Source organism: Amblyraja radiata, chromosome 1 (assembly GCF_010909765.2).
Source record: "Amblyraja radiata isolate CabotCenter1 chromosome 1, sAmbRad1.1.pri, whole genome shotgun sequence".
NCBI classification, from domain to species: domain Eukaryota; kingdom Metazoa; phylum Chordata; class Chondrichthyes; order Rajiformes; family Rajidae; genus Amblyraja; species Amblyraja radiata.
Window position 1 is genome coordinate 125923964 of NC_045956.1, and position 16914 is coordinate 125940877.

Consider the following 16914-nt stretch of genomic DNA (forward strand, 5'->3'; position numbering starts at 1 on the left):
GGGCTCTGCAGGGTGTTGAATGTATCCTCAATAAGGATTGTATCATAGTTGTATAGTAGTTTATTATGGATACATGTTTGTATTGTATTATGGTGGTGGGTTCTGGCTTGTTTTATTGTAATGTAAATATTATTTTTAATAATTGAATAAATTTTTTTGATTAAAAAAAAAGAAGAAAAAAAAGAAAAAGGAGCTGATTATTAACTTCAGGAGGTCCCATAATGGAGAATACGCCCCAATCCCCATTTACGGGGAAAGTGTGGAGAGAGTGTCCGGCTTTAAGTTTCTGGGCACTCACATTTCAGAGGACCTCACATGGTCCACCAACACCGCTGCGCTGGTCAAGAAGGCACAGCAACGACTGTTCTTCCTGAGGACATTAAAAAAGACTGGTCTGCCCCAACAGCTGCTGACAACGTTCTACCGCTGCACCACAGAGAGCATATTAACGTATGGCATCTCTGTGTGGTATCTCAGCTGCACGGAGGCAGAGGGGTGAGCTCTTCAGCGCGTCGTCCACAGAGCGCAGAGGATCATTGGGACAGAGCTACCAGCCTTGGAGGGCATCTACCACACACAGTGCCTCAGGAAGGCCGTCAGCATCCATAAAGACTCATCACACCCCTGTAACGGACTGTTTGAACTACTTCCCTCTGGCAGACGTTACAAGGCCTTCTAGGCCCGAACCTCCAGACTCAGAAACAGCTTTATTCCAAGAGCTATAGCGGCTCTGAACCGGCCCTGCTGAGTGCCCCCACCCCCTCTGGACTGTCTCCCTCGGATGGTCACGACACACAGCTTATTTATTTATTTTACTTTTCTTTTTCATCGGTTGGAGCTGCATACTAAATCTCGTTGCACTGACGTGCAATGACAATAAAAGATATTATTATTATTATGATTATTATTATTATTATTATGTGAATAGATATTTTTTTGTCATGCAACCTCTCTGATGATCTTGCATTTTTTGTTCCCCTAGGCTCTCCTTTTTCTCCGGCCATTCATCCTTCTCCATGTACTGCATGATGTTCGTTGCAGTGAGTATTTTCCTGTTTTTCTTGGTGTGGCTGCCGTTGTGCTGTACAGTGTACAGCGTATTGCTCAGCCATTTGTTTCATCAGCAGTGCCCTTCAGATTTATGATTGAGAGTTGAGGCGACAATTAACTTGCAGATTGATTCAGTTTCATGCAGCTGAATGTATCTGCTGGGGAGGGTTTTGTTTGGGGCTGTGATAAAACATAAAATTGAAGAGAGGGAGGAAACAAGAATTGCTGAGAGAGGAATCTCTGTCTAATCAAAAAAGGTCTGTCTGGTAGATTGAGCTGCAGGTCTACTCTTTTGGATGTATTTTCATAATCTTTGCTATTTTTAACTTGCCTAAGGTTTGAATTGCACATTGTAGGCTTATGGAAACTTTTTCCAAAATCCACAAACTTTGCAGGAAGAGGTGGACAACCCTCGCTGGGCAAGAGTGGAATTTTAAACATTTGAATTCACCACAAGATATGTGGCCTCCATATTGAGAGAATTTTCCGCACTGCATTTCTTGAGCCTTGATTTAATTTCTGGTCAAACCATTAACATTTAAATTTATTTCTTGGACTTTTTCCATTCTAATATTTGAAAGTTATCAGTGGCATCTTAACTTTTAGCATTATATCTAAACACCAAGTGCTAGTAATAGTTTGACAGTGTTGTGATTGGATTTGTAAAAGTATGTTTTCTCTATCACAAATGAAAGCAAAATGAAGTTAATAATACAACTGTGAGCATGGCACTAAAATTGATATTGCTTAATATTGTTGCATCAGACCAACTGTAATAAAACCATAATTGAGAAAAGATGCATGTGCAATATTCGTGTTAATTTATGTTCACTCAATATCTTGTGTTATATTGTAAAAATTTGAGTTGGTGCTCTTTATAATCAATGAAATGGGTGAAAGGTCACTTTCCGATATACTCCAGTTAAAATGGAAGGAGTGGCAAAACAAATAGTTATTGAAAGTGTTTTGCATGTGGAAAGCATGAGAGGGAATGAAATCCCATTTTCTATTTCTCTTTTGACTTATTTGCAGTGGATTGTGATCAGCCATGATCATATTGAATGGCGGTGCAGGCTCGAAGGGCCGAATGGCCTACTCCTGCACCTAATTTCTATGTTTCTATTGCAAATAGTCTACATTTCACAGGTGTGGGGACTTGAAAAGAGAAATACGGGTTTAATGGCACCCAACCACCTTATGAGATTATGTAAAATAATTAATCTGAGGTTCACTATGTAAAGCAGTGCTGATAAAATAACCTAGAAAATTTGTAACAGAGAGAGTTTGTAGCTTAGAGCTGAAAGGAGGAAGGCCAACCCTACCAGTGCTTTTCTTGTGTTGGGGACAAAGACGGCTGCTATGGAAGAATTTCCCAAGTATTACAGCAGATTTGGGGGGGGGGTTACTTTAGCTTTACAAAAGAGTATTTCAGCATTACAATAATTGAGTTGTTGGTAGAAAGACAAACCTGAATTTGCTGGCATTAGATTTAATATTGGCAAGATAAATTGTCAATTCTGTTGGAAAGAGCAAGACATGAAGAAATAATGTGAAAGTTATCGCTCTTCATAAGTTTATATCTGCACTGATTGCCGGGCTGCTCGTCTGCACATTGAGTTCTGTTAACCATTTAATATGTCAGTTTGCCTCCTGCTCAAATCCTCCAATAAAATTACATCTGCAGCCACAGTTTCACAGTTCCTGTTCTTGCGGGCTACTCAACCTTGAACTATCTGTCCTGGACACCAGTTCAAATTTGATCCAGTTTTGGGTCTGTGGATGTCCATCTTCAACAGTCGCAAGACTCCCTTGAAAAACACTAACAATATAATCCATGCTTTGACATCTCGCTATCAGGTTTCTGGATAACTATGCATTTCAACCTCAGTCTTCAACCACCAGATCTTTACACTCGGGAACCCTTTTAAAGGCTCTTGGTTCCCTTTCCACTTTCAATTTCCTCCTGAAAATCTCATTAACCACATTTCATAATTTCTGCATTTTTAGTGCAAGCTCCTATGACATGCCTTGGGACACTGTTCGATGAAGGGTGAAGTTCTTCTTTGAAAAATTGATGTAGTGTTTTCACCACTTTATTCAAAGAAAACCAGAACTTTTGAGCAATGAGATTGGAAGAAATCTGGTGAATATAGATTGCCGTCATCACCATGAAATTGAAATTAAAAAAAAACTTCTGGTGCTACAAATGTGAAATAAGAACAGAAAATGCTTGAAACACACAGCAGGTCAGCCAGTAGCTGTTTCATTGCCTTGTGACACACTTTCAATATTTCCCTGAAGATGCAGTGATCCCCAAACCGAGCACTCACTATGGATAAAATATTCCATGCCTCAAAATACTATTGGTATAATTATTTTTATTAAGTCATTTTCCTTGCCGTCAGTGCCCATTTAAAATTGATGCTTCTTCCTCCAGTTTGGTTTGTACAGCGTTCCCTTTGTTGCCTCAGTGATGAAATATGCAATAAGAGTTGTATTTCCACAATACAGGACTTCATCTCCCTCACCCACTTTCTAACTGTGATTGTCGATGTGGGATTAGATTTCTGAACAATCGATTGTTAGTCAGGCTGCAGTATTTATCCTTGAGCACGTCTATGTACACATCCAATGTTGTGCAATGCTTATATTCATTGTGACTTTGCGGAATGCCAAATTACGTCATTTTGATTATACATTCCACTACTTCAATTTTGTTGCAACATTAATTTATAAAACCATACCTGTCTTGACCACCAAACAATTATAGTTTCACAAGTCAGGTTGCTTGCCTCACTTCCAGAGAACATGGACTGAGCCTTAAGAAGGATACCGACCCAAAAGGTCGCCTATCCATGTTCTCCAGAGATGCTGTATGATCCATTGAGTTACTCCAGCACTTTGTGTCCGATGTTGTAAACCAGCATCTGCAGTTCCTTGCTTCTCCTCTTGATTGCAGCACTGGTATATGTACTGTGGCTGTTCAAAGTAACATTTTTTGCAAGTGGGATAGATGGTACCAAGTATGGAGAATGAGAGAAACAGTGGGTTATTCAGATACTGTATTGTTTTTAATATAATATCTCTCCTGCAATTTTGCAGATTAATTCATTATTTACCTCTTGTACCATTTTTAAACCTCACCTTCTCCATGTGTGATGTTGGAGGGAACCAAAGCAAACCCAACCGTGTTCTCGTCAATCACAGGAACCCAGTGATAAACGTTTTCCTTCACTCACTTTGGTAAAACTGAGACGGTGAAGAGGATTAGTAGATATTAGTGGGTCTGCTCCCCCAACGCAATATTCCACCACTCACCCGTTCCCCCAACGCAAGCCGTTCCCCCAATGCAATATTGCACCACTCAAGCACAGCCCCCAACTACGCAGGCACGGTTCATTTCTCTTCATCCCCCAGCACTCCCTCCTCCTCCTCTTCACCCTCCCTTGTCAATCCTCTTCACCCTCCCTCGTCAAGAGTGAGGGGGGGTAGAGAGGGAGGGGGTAGCGAGGGAGGGGTGGCAGAGAGGGAAGGGGGTAGAGAGGGAGTGTGAGGAGGGGGAGGGGGAGGGAAGGGAATGGAGTAGAGAGGAAGTGGTAGAGGGAGGGGGAGGGGGTAGAGAGGGAGAGGGGCAGAGAGAGAGGGGACAGAGAGAGAGGGGGGGTAGTTGGAGGAAGGGGGGTAGAGTGGGTGGGTGAGTGCTGGAGTGCTCTTCCCTCCCGGAGTGTCACGTCCTGCCTTGAGGGTACATTGTGACGTCACTCGGGTTTTTTTCCCAAAGTGGGTGAGTTTTTAAAATTTCAAGGATTAATAACTTTGGAAATATAGGTGGAAATGCGACGGGAAGATGTTTACCGACACCATGGGAAAAATGTGAGGAGGATGTGTGAAATTGGGAAGGCTGTGGCCTAGCGTTTGGAAGAAGATAGGAATTAACCAGATAGGCGCACACGCACACACACACACACACACACACACACACACACACACACACACACACACACACACACACACACACAACAAAGACTTTTAGTTATATAGAGATTAGGCACAATCTACAGTAAACAGATCTTAATATCCAAGTTCTAACAAAGTTTAGTTAGAAAACAAATCACATTCAGATGAGTGTTAACTGCGCAGACACGTAGGTTTAGGTTTATTATTGTCACGTGTACTAAGATATTGTGAAATACTTTGTTTTGTGTGTTATCCATGCAAATCAGATAATACTATACGCAGATACAATCAAGCCAGTTGAGTACAAAAGGTCGCGCAAAGGACAATACAGACCATAATACACAGGCACAGCAGTATTCCCTTGTAAATTAAACACATTCTGTACATACACTTTTTGCTGTATAAGTTGCTGCATCTATATATTAAATGGAAATTGCTGATATTAACATACAAATGACTTGCAAATCAGCATACATAATTGATCAAGATATACAAAGACTGAACAAAGGTATTATTTAAATTCCTCCATTAATATTCATTTCCCTCTGCTAGAGTCACTGAAAGAATGTAATGGTGAAGCACATTTTCTCGTGGATGTTTTTATATACTCTGACAGCAATTCAGCATTCAATAACAAATAGCATTTGACTAAACTCTGGAACTTCTCAAGTATTTGGAAAGAGGCAGATGTGACTAATCAACATTGCTGAATGCTGGCCAGAAGGAAATCAACTCCTTCAGACATCAGAGTTTCATTGTCAGCAAAAAAAGATTAGCTTTGGGGAAGATGACAATAATCAGATTTATTCAAGCTGGAGTTGTGCTGTTAAAGCTAATTATTAGAGCATCTGTCTGCTTAGTAGTCAATGGCATTGTTTGTACAGAAGAACAAGCAGTTACAGCACATGCTGAAAAAGCCTCAAAAAACAAACACTTTAATCAACTGCATTATAAATCAAGAAGTGATAATGGGCTGCATGCTATTTAATGTTGCTAGATTCCAAGGGAGTAATTTGTTAATAGAACATAGAACATGGTGTGGGTGAGTCGGGCCGAAGGGCCTGTTTCCACACTATTACTATAACTCTTAACAGTGCAGGGGTCAAGAGTGTTTTATTGTGGGTTTTCCCTGGGTACTCTGGTTTCCCCCCACACTCCAAAGATTTACAGGTTTGTAGGTTAATTGGCTTTGGTAAATATTGTAATTCGTACCCAGTGTTGATGTACAGGGATCACTGCGTGGCGCAGACTCGGTGGGCCGAACGGTCTGTTTCAGCGCTGTATCTCTAAACTAAACCGTTAATCGAGTGCATCTTAATCTTTTAGATCACCCTAAGTGGGGGACTTTATCAAATGTCTTACTAAAATCCATGTAGACAACATACACTGCTCCACCCTCGTTGATCATCTTTGTCCTGTTCAAGTTAATAAAACATGATCTGCTGCATACGAAGCCATGCTGATTGTCCTTATTTAGCCCAATTTTCTTCAAATGGGAGTAACTACTATCCCAAAGAATCCTCCCCAACAGGCACGGAATTCACTATCAAAACATGGGAGGGACCGGGGACACACACAATTTCTTGGTGACCACTCACACACACACACACACACACACACACACACACACACACACACACACACACACACACACACACACACACACACACACACACACACACACACGCACACACACACACACACACACACGCACAGCCAGCGCGGAGAAGCAGCGCTAAATCCAGCTCAACTCAGCCTGTCTCGCCGGGTTAACCTGCAGCCCTGCCTGGACTGACGGGACACCAGTCCGGAACCGTGGAGCTAGCACCTCTTCTCTGCGCTGGCTGTAAGCCTGGGCTGTTGTTCCCATAAGTCCAGGCATGGCTGTAGTTGAACCTAGCGAGACAGGCAGAATTGAGCTGGATTTAGCGCTGCTTCTCTGCGCTGGCTGTGGGCCTGGGGGCACTGCTCCCATCTGACTCCCAACGACTCTGGCCACCCCTGGGCATCGGGGGGGGGGGCACTCGGGTGGGGACGGGGATGGTCCAGTGGCAGTTTGGCAGCGATTGCAGCGCCGGAGACCCGGGATCGATCCTGGCTGCAGATAAGGCGCAGGTCTGTGTCCAGGGCTGCCGAGAGTGTTTTTCGCTTGTGACCCTATGACCAGGGCATGCAATTCAAGCTCCGCTCTGATCTTTGCTCCACCAGGATGTCTCCCTCCTCCAATCACCGTGCTGAAATCATCATGTCCGGCCCCCCCCCCCCCATTGCTTGCTGACCGACATCTCTCTTGTCCAATCGGCGCCCTCGATCATCAGTCCCACCCCCACTGTCTTGCGGAAAGTGGAGATTTAACCGGGTTTTAAAATCCGGATTACAAAAAATGGGGGCGATTGACCGCCACCTCTCAAAACAGAGGTGGGGGGGACGGGGACGTGTGTCCCCCCCCCCGCCCCCCCTGGGATTTCCGCCCCTGCTCTCCAATAGCTTCCCTACCACTGACATGAGGCTCGCTGGCCTATAATTTCCTGTATTCTCTCTACTTCACCTCTTAGCTAAAAAAATACATTAGCTACTCTCCAGTCCTCCAGGACCTCGCCTGTGGCTAGAGAAGACGCAAAGATCTTCATCAAGGCTCGTGCAATCTCCTCTCATGCATCTCTCGATAACCTGGATAAAATCCCATCAGGTCCACCTTAATGCTCTTCAAGAGCCCCAACACTTCCTCCTTAATCTCAAACTCCTCTTGCATATTAGTATTCTTCATACCAATCTCACTGTCCTCCATGTCCTTCTCCTTGGTGAAAACAAATGCACTGATTTAGTACTTTGTCTACTTCCCCAGCCTCTAAGTACAAATTCCCTTATTTATCCTTGAGTGGTCCAACCCTCTCCTTTGTTGCCCTCTTGTTTTTAATCTAGGTATAAAAAGATTTGGGATTTTCTTTAATCCAATTTACCAGAGCTATTTCATGTCCTCTTTTGGCCCTTCTAATCACGTGCTTGTGTTCTTTCCTGCTTTCTTCATATTTCTCAAAGGCCCTGTCTGATTCCATCCTCTTAAACCTTGCATATGCTTCCTTACATTTCTTTTTGACCATATTTACATCCTCTTTGCTCATCTAAGATTCCCAGCATTTGCCATCTTTATCCCTCCTTATTTCTGGAAGATGCCAGTTCTGAATTTTGATCAACTGGAATTTTAAACGACTCCCACATGTCAGATGTGGACTTGCGCAATAACAACTGCTCCCAGTGTACCCTCCCGAACTCCTGCCTAATAATGTTGTTTGCATTACACTAATTTATTACCTTTCCAAAAGTCCAACCCTTATTCAAAACAATCTTAAAACCTACAGAGTTGTGATTTTTTTAATCCATGATTTCAATGAGGTAATTTGGCACTTTAAACTTACCACTAAAGTTTCTGTCATTCTTTCATGGGTATCTGAACCAGTGCTGTCAATTCTAATCCTCTCTGAGTTTGGGGGAGGTATTTGTAAGAGAAAGTAAACACACCTGCAACCTCTGCAAATCTAAAATAAAAACTGAAAGTGCCTGAAAATCTCTGCAAGTCAGGTCTTATCTGTGAGAAAAGAAACAGTCACAGTTTCAAGTGGAACACACTTCGTCAGGTTTATTCAAGCTGGAATAGAGCCAGACAGGTTTTGTGACATGAAATCTTTACTCTGTTTCTCTTGCTACAGATGCAGCCAGATGTGCTGGATTTTTCCAGCATTTTCTGTTTTGGTTTTGGATTTGTAGTACTTGCTTTTAGGCTACTAAAGGCATTATTCAAGAACCAAGCTGGTGTCAGGTGTGTACAGACAAACTCCTGTAAATTGCACCAAACATCACTGAAGGTCAAATGAGGGGCAGAAGTTCGTGAATCTGATTCATTTCCTCAGTCCAAATAAGGGAACTAACAACAGGTTCTGTTCCCTGAGCAAGCCAGTGCTGATTACCTCTGGGGAAATCCAGCACCATGTTTAAAAAAGGATGTACAACCCTGACCTCAAGGGCTCACTTCTGCCTAGTTTCTGCCTGCCTGCTCTCCCTCAGAACATAAGACATGGTGACGCAGTGGAAGAGTTGCTGCCTTACAGTGCCAGAGACCCGGGTTCAATCCTGACTGTGGGTGCTGTCTGTACGGTTTATGGTGTTTGTACATTCTCCCCGATACTTGCTTTTGGCTTTCTCTGGGTGTTCTGGTTTCCTCCCACACTCCAAAGGCATACAAGTTTGTTTGCTGAAGGCTGAAGAAGGGTCTCAACCCATTCCTTCTCTCCAGAGATGCTGCCTGTCCCGCTGAGTTACTCCAGCATTTTATGTCTATTTTCAAGTTTGTTGGTTAATTGGATTGGTAAATTTATAAAATGTCCCGAGTGTGTGTAGGATAGCGATGGTGTGCGGGGATCGCTGGCCAGCACGGACTCGGTGGGCCGAAGGGTCTGTTTCTGCGCTGTATCTCAAAACTAAACTAAAATAAGACATAGGAGAAGAATTAGGCCATTCAGCCCATCGTCTGCTCCACTATTTAATCTTGGCTAATCAATTCTTTACCTCTCAATGCCATTCTCCTGCCTTCTCCCTGTAACCTTTGATGTATTTTCTAATCCTATCAGTGTCTGCTTTAAAAATACCCAATGGATTGGCCTCCACAGCTGTCAGTGGCAATGAATCCCACAGATTCACCACCCTCTGCCTAAAGACATTCTTCCCCATAACACTGTTACTGGGACCTGCATTATCTCAGGCAGTCCCGTCGACACCGGTTGGAGCTGCTGGGGTTGTCCTCCTAGATGCCAGGCTCCCTGATCCAGACCAAATCACATTGGAATTTGTGTTATTGTGCACATCCAATCATGCCACAACAGTGGCCGAGTCTGTTAAGCCCTTGCGACTGTTAATAATTTTGTGAAATAGTGTGAATATCCAGTGGCTCAGGCAGCAGCTGTGAAGTTAATGTTTAATAACCTTTCTTTGAATGAGACTATACGAGCTATAGAGTTTTATACAATATGAAAACGGGCTCTTCGACCCCGCTTGCCCATGCCGACCAAGGTGCCCCATCTAAGGGGCAGAAAAGAAACACTTAGGGGCAGAAAACGCTGGTGGGTGTTGTGTACAGGCCACCTAACAGTAGTAGTGAAGTTGGAGATGGTATCAAACAGGAAATTAGAAATGCGTGCGACAAAGGCAAAACCGTTATAATGGGTGACTTCAATCTACATATAGATTGGGTGAATCAAATTGGCAGGGGTGCTGAGGAAGAGGATTTTTTGGAATGTATGCGGGATAGTTATCTAAATCAACATGTAGAGGAACCAACGAGAGAGCAGGCTATTTTAGACTGGGTATTGAGTAATGAGGAAGGGTTAGTTAGCAGTCTTGTTGTACGTGCCCCCTTGGGCAAGAGTGACCATAATATGGTTGAGTTCTTCATTAGGATGGAGAGTGACATTGTTAATTCAGAAACAATGGTTCTGAACTTAAAGAAAGGTAACTTTGAGGGTATGAGACGTGAATTGGCCAAGATTGACTGGCAATTAATTCTAAAAGGGTTGACGGTGGATATGCAATGGAAGACATTTAAAGACTGCATGGATGAATTACAAAAATTGTTCATCCCAGTTTGGCAAAAGAATAAATCAGGGAAGGTGGTGCATCCGTGGATAACAAGGGAAATCAGGGATAGTATCAAAGCGAAGGATGATGCGTACAAATTAGCCAGAAAAAGCAGCATACCGGAGGACTGGGAGAAATTCAGAGACCAGCAGAGGAGGACAAAGAGCTTAATTAGGAAAGGAAAAATAGATTATGAAAGAAAACTGGCAGGGAACATAAAAACTGACTGCAAAAGTTTTTATAGATATGTGAAAAGAAAGAGATTAGTTAAAACAAATGTAGGTCCCTTGCAGTCAGAAACAGGTGAGTTGATCATGGGGAACAAGGATATGGCGGACCAATTGAATAACTACTTTGGTTCCGTCTTCACTAAGGAAGACATAAATAATCTGCCGGAAATAGCAGGGGACCGCGGGTCAAAGGAGTTGGAGGAATTGAGTGAAATCCAGGTTAGCCGGGAAGTGGTGTTGGGTAAATTGAATGGATTAAAGGCCGATAAATCCCCAGGGCCAGATAGGCTGCATCCCAGAGTACTTAAGGAAGTAGCTCCAGAAATAGTGGATGCATTAGTAATAATCTTTCAAAACTCTTTAGATTCTGGAGTAGTTCCTGAGGATTGGCGGGTAGCAAACGTAACCCCACTTTTTAAGAAGGGAGGGAGAGAGAAAACGGGGAATTACAGACCAGTTAGTCTAACATCGGTAGTGGGGAAACTGCTAGAGTCAGTTATTAAAGATGGGATAGCAGCACATTTGGAAAGTGGTGAAATCATTGGACAAAGTCAGCATGGATTTACAAAAGGTAAATCATGTCTGACGAATCTTATAGAATTTTTCGAGGATGTAACTAGTAGCGTGGATAGGGGAGAACCAGTGGATGTGGTGTATCTGGACTTCCAGAAAGCTTTCGACAAGGTCCCACATAAGAGATTAGTTTACAAACTTAAAGCACACGGCATTGAGGGTTCAGTATTGATGTGGATAGAGAACTGGCTGGCAAACAGGAAGCAAAGAGTAGGAGTAAACGGGTCCTTTTCACAATGGCAGGCAGTGACTAGTGGGGTACCGCAAGGCTCAGTGCTGGGACCCCAGCTATTTACAATATATATTAATGATCTGGATGAGGGAATTGAAGGCAATATCTCCAAGTTTGCGGATGACACTAAGCTGGGGGGCAGTGTTAGCTGTGAGGAGGATGCTAGGAGACTGCAAGGTGACTTGGATAGGCTGGGTGAGTGGGCAAATGTTTGGCAGATGCAGTATAATGTGGATAAATGTGAGGTTATCCATTTTGGTGGCAAAAACAGGAAAGCAGACTATTATCTAAATGGTGGCCGACTAGGAAAAGGGGAGATGCAGCGAGACCTGGGTGTCATGGTACACCAGTCATTGAAAGTGGGCATGCAGGTGCAGCAGGCAGTGAAGAAAGCGAATGGTATGTTAGCTTTCATAGCAAAAGGATTTGAGTATAGGAGCAGGGAGGTTCTACTGCAGTTGTACAGGGTCTTGGTGAGACCACACCTGGAGTATTGCGTACAGTTTTGGTCTCCAAATCTGAGGAAGGACATTATTGCCATAGAGGGAGTGCAGAGAAGGTTCACCAGACTGATTCCTGGGATGTCAGGACTGTCTTATGAAGAAAGACTGGATAGACTTGGTTTATACTCTCTAGAATTTAGGAGATTGAGAGGAGATCTTATAGAAACTTACAAAATTCTTAAGGGGTTGGTCAGGCTAGATGCAGGAAGATTGCTCCCGATGTTGGGGAAGTCCAGGACAAGGGGTCACAGCTTAAGGATAAGGGGGAAATCCTTTAAAACCGAGATGAGAAGAACTTTTTTTCACACAGAGAGTGGTGAATCTCTGGAACTCCCTGCCACAGAGGGTAGTCGAGGCCAGTTCATTGGCTATATTTAAGAGGGAGTTAGATGTGGCCCTGGTGGCTAAGGGGATCAGAGGGTATGGAGAGAAGGCAGGTACGGGATACTGAATTGGATGATCAGCCATGATCATATTGAATGGCGGTGCAGGCTCGAAGGGCCGAATGGCCTACTCCTGCACCTAATTTCTATGTTTCTATGTTTCTATACTGGTCCCACCTGCCTGTGTTTGGCCAATATCCTGCTAAATGTTTCTTATCTATATATCTGTTCATGTGTGAATAATGAGTTTAATGAGGTGTGGGTAGTGAGCTGAAGTTTCCAGCTGAAGTTTCCACCCTAAAACAGGGTGAGTCTCCTTTTGTATTTAAAAATACAAAAGGTATTACTTACAGCATCCTGGAAAAGCACAGATCAAATGAACACAAATACATTTGCTGAACACAGAGTAATTTATTTGCTGTCTTCTGTAGAAATTGCTTTGCTAACTTGCTTTTGTACAGAGTATTCTTTCCACCCCAGAGTCAAACAAACGCCGGCCAACTGGACCGGACAGGGGATCCTGCTCCACGTCAGTTTCCCGGCTACCTTTTCAGTCCAGAGCCGGCAAGTCATCTCAGGCCAGGGTGGGAGTCATAAAAGAAGCCAAGAGACATATTGCCAAGGAGCGAGCACATGTTGGCAATACCCCTGTTCTCCTTCTCGAACCCTGCCTCCCTCTGTGCTGCAGGATCAAAACAAACTGGCATTAGAATTGCTCATTTTCCTTCATTAGCTGGATCATTCAGTTGCGGGGTTCATTGTGAAAGTTCTTATTCCAGTCGTAGCAGTACACTTTGCAGCTATCTAATGTCAAGAAACTTGAACTATACTGAAGGACGCTTTTAAAATAGCATATTGGACACTTTGTAAAGAGAGGTATTTCTGGTATTACTTACAGCATCCTGGAAAAGCACGGATCAAATGAACACAAGATACATTTAGAAGATAAACAAATCCACTATAGCTCATACTATTCCAATCATAGCATCTGCTGCTCGCAAATATATAATGATGCTTTTTGGAATGAAAATTTTCTTGCCTGAACAAATGCGGGCTTGGTCTTTGTTATGTATTAACAGAGGTCAAATGGACTACTGTGGCTGGTAGAGCAGGTCAGAAGCTGGGTGCCCTGTAGTGACGGACTTGCCTGATACCCAGAAGCATGTCCACCATCTATATACAAGCTGCACATCATCAGAACATGGTGGATGTACTCTCCACTTTCCTGGATGAGTGCAAGTCCAACAATTCAAGAACCCTACAGTGTCTAGGACAAGGCAGCTCACTATCCTAAACAATCATTTCCTCTGCTCCCAGTGCAAAACCAGCTGCAGTATATGTTATTTATAAAACAAATGCTACCAGCTTCTATAAACACCGCATGCCATAGAGCCATACAGCATGGAAACAGGCCCTTCAGCCCAGCTTGTCCATCATGAAGGTGCCCCATCTACACTAGTCCCACCTGCCTGCATTTGGCCCATATCCTTCTAAACCTTTCAGATCCATATATCTGTCCAAATGTCTTCTAAATGTTGTTATAGAGTCTGCCTCAACTACCTCCTCCGGTAACTCATTCCATTCACCCTCCACCTTTTGTGCGGAGAATTTTCCCATTAAATATTTCCCCTCTCATCTTAAGCCTACTATATGTCTCTTTGATTCTTGATTCCCTTACTCTGGGTAAAAGGCTTTGAATCTATCCTATCTCATGATCTTGTACATCTCTATAAGATCACCCCTCATCCTCCTTTGGTTCAAGGAATACAGGCCTATCCTGCACAACATCTTCCTATAGCTCAGGCCCTCAAGTCTTGGCTACATCCTCAAATATTCTCTGCACCCTTTCCAGCTTAACACCATCTTTCTGACAGCAAGGTGACCACAAATGAACACAATACTCCAACTTTGGCCTCACATCTTCTTTCACTTCCAAGGAAATATGTAGCTGAACTACTCTGCCCTACAACACTCCCTAGAGCCCTGCCATTTACTGTGAAGATCCTGCCCTGGTTGGATTTCCCAAAATGCAATACCTCACTTTTATCTGCATTAAACTCGAACTATTCCTCTGCCCACTTGCCCAACTCATCAAGATTTTGTTGCAACCATCTTTGCTATCTGAAATACCACCCACTTTAGTGCAAACTTACTCATCATTCCTTGTACGTTCTTATCCAAATAATTGATATAAACCACAAATAGCAATGGGCTATCAAGCACCGATCCTTGAGGAACACCATTAGTCACAGGCCTTCTGTCTGAAAAACAGTCTAACATCACCCTCTCCTTCCTTCTATGAAGCCGATTTTCTATCCAGTCAGCTAGCTCTCCCGAGATCCCATGCAATCTAATCTTCTAGAGCAGCCTACCAAGCGGAACCTTATCAAATGCCTTACTGAGATCCATAGACAACATCTTCAGCTCTGCCCTCATCAACCTTTTTGAATCTTCAAAAAAACTTAGATTACTGAGACACGTTCTCCCACGTACAAAACTGTGCTGACTATCCCATATCAGCCCTTGTCTATCTAAATACATGTATATCTTATGCCTATGAATATTCTCTAGTAACTTTCCAACCACAGATGTTAAAATCACTGGCCTATAGTTCCCAGGTGAATGTAAATCACCAAGAAAGACAAAGGTAGCAGTCACATGGGATACCATCCCATCAGGCACGGAAATCGCTGTCAAAGCATGGGGGGGGGGGGAGGGGGTGACACAATTTCTGGTTGGTGACCGAACTGCAGTAACAGCAGGTTCGTCCGCCCCGAATTGTGGGGCTTGAATCGGCCCATTCACGAGGCCTTCCATCCCCCGGCGGGGGCTTCAACATCAGGAGCCTCGATCGCCTCGACGCAGCAATTTCACGGCGGGGCGATGGAAGATCCCGGCTGTGCCGTGCCGGGCAGTGGAAAGCCCCGCGAACGGGCCAATTCAAGCTCCGCTCTATGATCTTTGTTCCATGGACATCTCCCTCCTCCCATCTCCCTCCTCCCATCTCCCTCCTCCAATCACCGCGCTCTATCCTCAGTCCCACCCCCCTACTTCCGCCTGTGACCCCAATCATCGCGCTGAATCATCGTGGTCCCCCCCATTGCCTGCTGGCCGACATCTCTCTCGTCCAATGCGTTCCACCCCCACTGTCTCACGGAAAGCGGAGATTTCACCGAGTTTTAAAATCCGGATTACCAAAAATGGTGGGGATCGTCCTCCACCTCTTAAAATGGGAAACAGGAGGGGTGGGGGGGGGGGGGGCTGGGGGCTGTCAAAAATAATTTGGACCTGGAGGCCAGTCATTCATTGTCATGGGTCTAAATCGTGGACCTCTCTGCTAAACATCACTCCGGGAGGATCATCACAAGAAGGACTGTAATAGTGCAAGAAGATGGTCCACTATCACATTCTGATGGATAATTAGGGATAGGCAATGATCGGTGACCTTACCAGCAATGCCCCTATATCAGAAAATAATATATATTTATTTTAAACAGACTTGTTAATACAGGAAGCAGATCATGGAAAGAAAACAATTAATCAAATGATATACCATTTGGTGTCGTTAACCACTGACTTGTCAGGACTCGTGTGATGACTACACTTACCCTAGCTGTCTCGCCAGGCTCGATAAGAAGGAGACTTACATATGAATCAACTACAAGACATGAATTTGGTAGCAATCATAATTACACAACTTCCATTTTTACACCGTGCGAGGAGAAATTTGGGATCCTCTCTAAATAGTTTTGTGTTCACACCCAATTGTAATAAACACGGAAGTAAAGACGAGAATCCTGTTGTCATGGTTGCGAAAACAAATATACTCCTCAGTGGCCTAATCCAATTGTTCATTCAATCTCCACTCCCACTACATCTTTGATCAGTACATTCCATGCATTCACCACCTTCAATATAAACTGGATCAGCCTAAACTGAAAATCAAATGCATTATGTCAACACTTGTATCAAACTTTGTCAAGAGATCTGATCACTATTATTTAACAAAAATATTTAAAGCTGAATGGGGAAAGCAAACATATTTACAAAGATGTTACCAGAACAGAAATTATTACAATCTATGTTGTATCCCGTTAGATGCAGATAATTTGTTGATATTCCTGCTCGACATATCTCTCCCCTGATCTCTATACTTTTTCTGCACTATTTACTACCTGAAGGAGATGAGGAGGAATTTCTTCTGGGAGCATTGCCACAGACGGCTGTGGAGATCAAGCCATTGAGTATTTTTAAGGCGAAGATTGACAGATTCTTGATCTGTCTGCCCCGCTGAGTCACTCCAGCATTTTGTGTCTCTTCTTTGAGCAGTTTGTTTTTTTCACTAAAGTCCTGTCTAA

The 16914-nt window shown here is 43.5% G+C and overlaps 1 protein-coding gene across 3 annotated transcripts in view; it reads left to right on the plus strand.

Moving 5' to 3' along the window:
• The window catches only part of plpp1 (phospholipid phosphatase 1), a 107573-nt gene that overhangs the window by 77152 nt on the left and 13507 nt on the right, over positions 1 to 16914 (plus strand). For all 3 annotated transcript variants that reach the window (XM_033030582.1, XM_033030591.1, XM_033030601.1), the window contains exon 4: positions 983 to 1040. In XM_033030582.1, coding sequence (XP_032886473.1) covers positions 983 to 1040 — 58 coding nt within the window. The remainder of the gene's footprint in view (positions 1 to 982; positions 1041 to 16914) is intronic.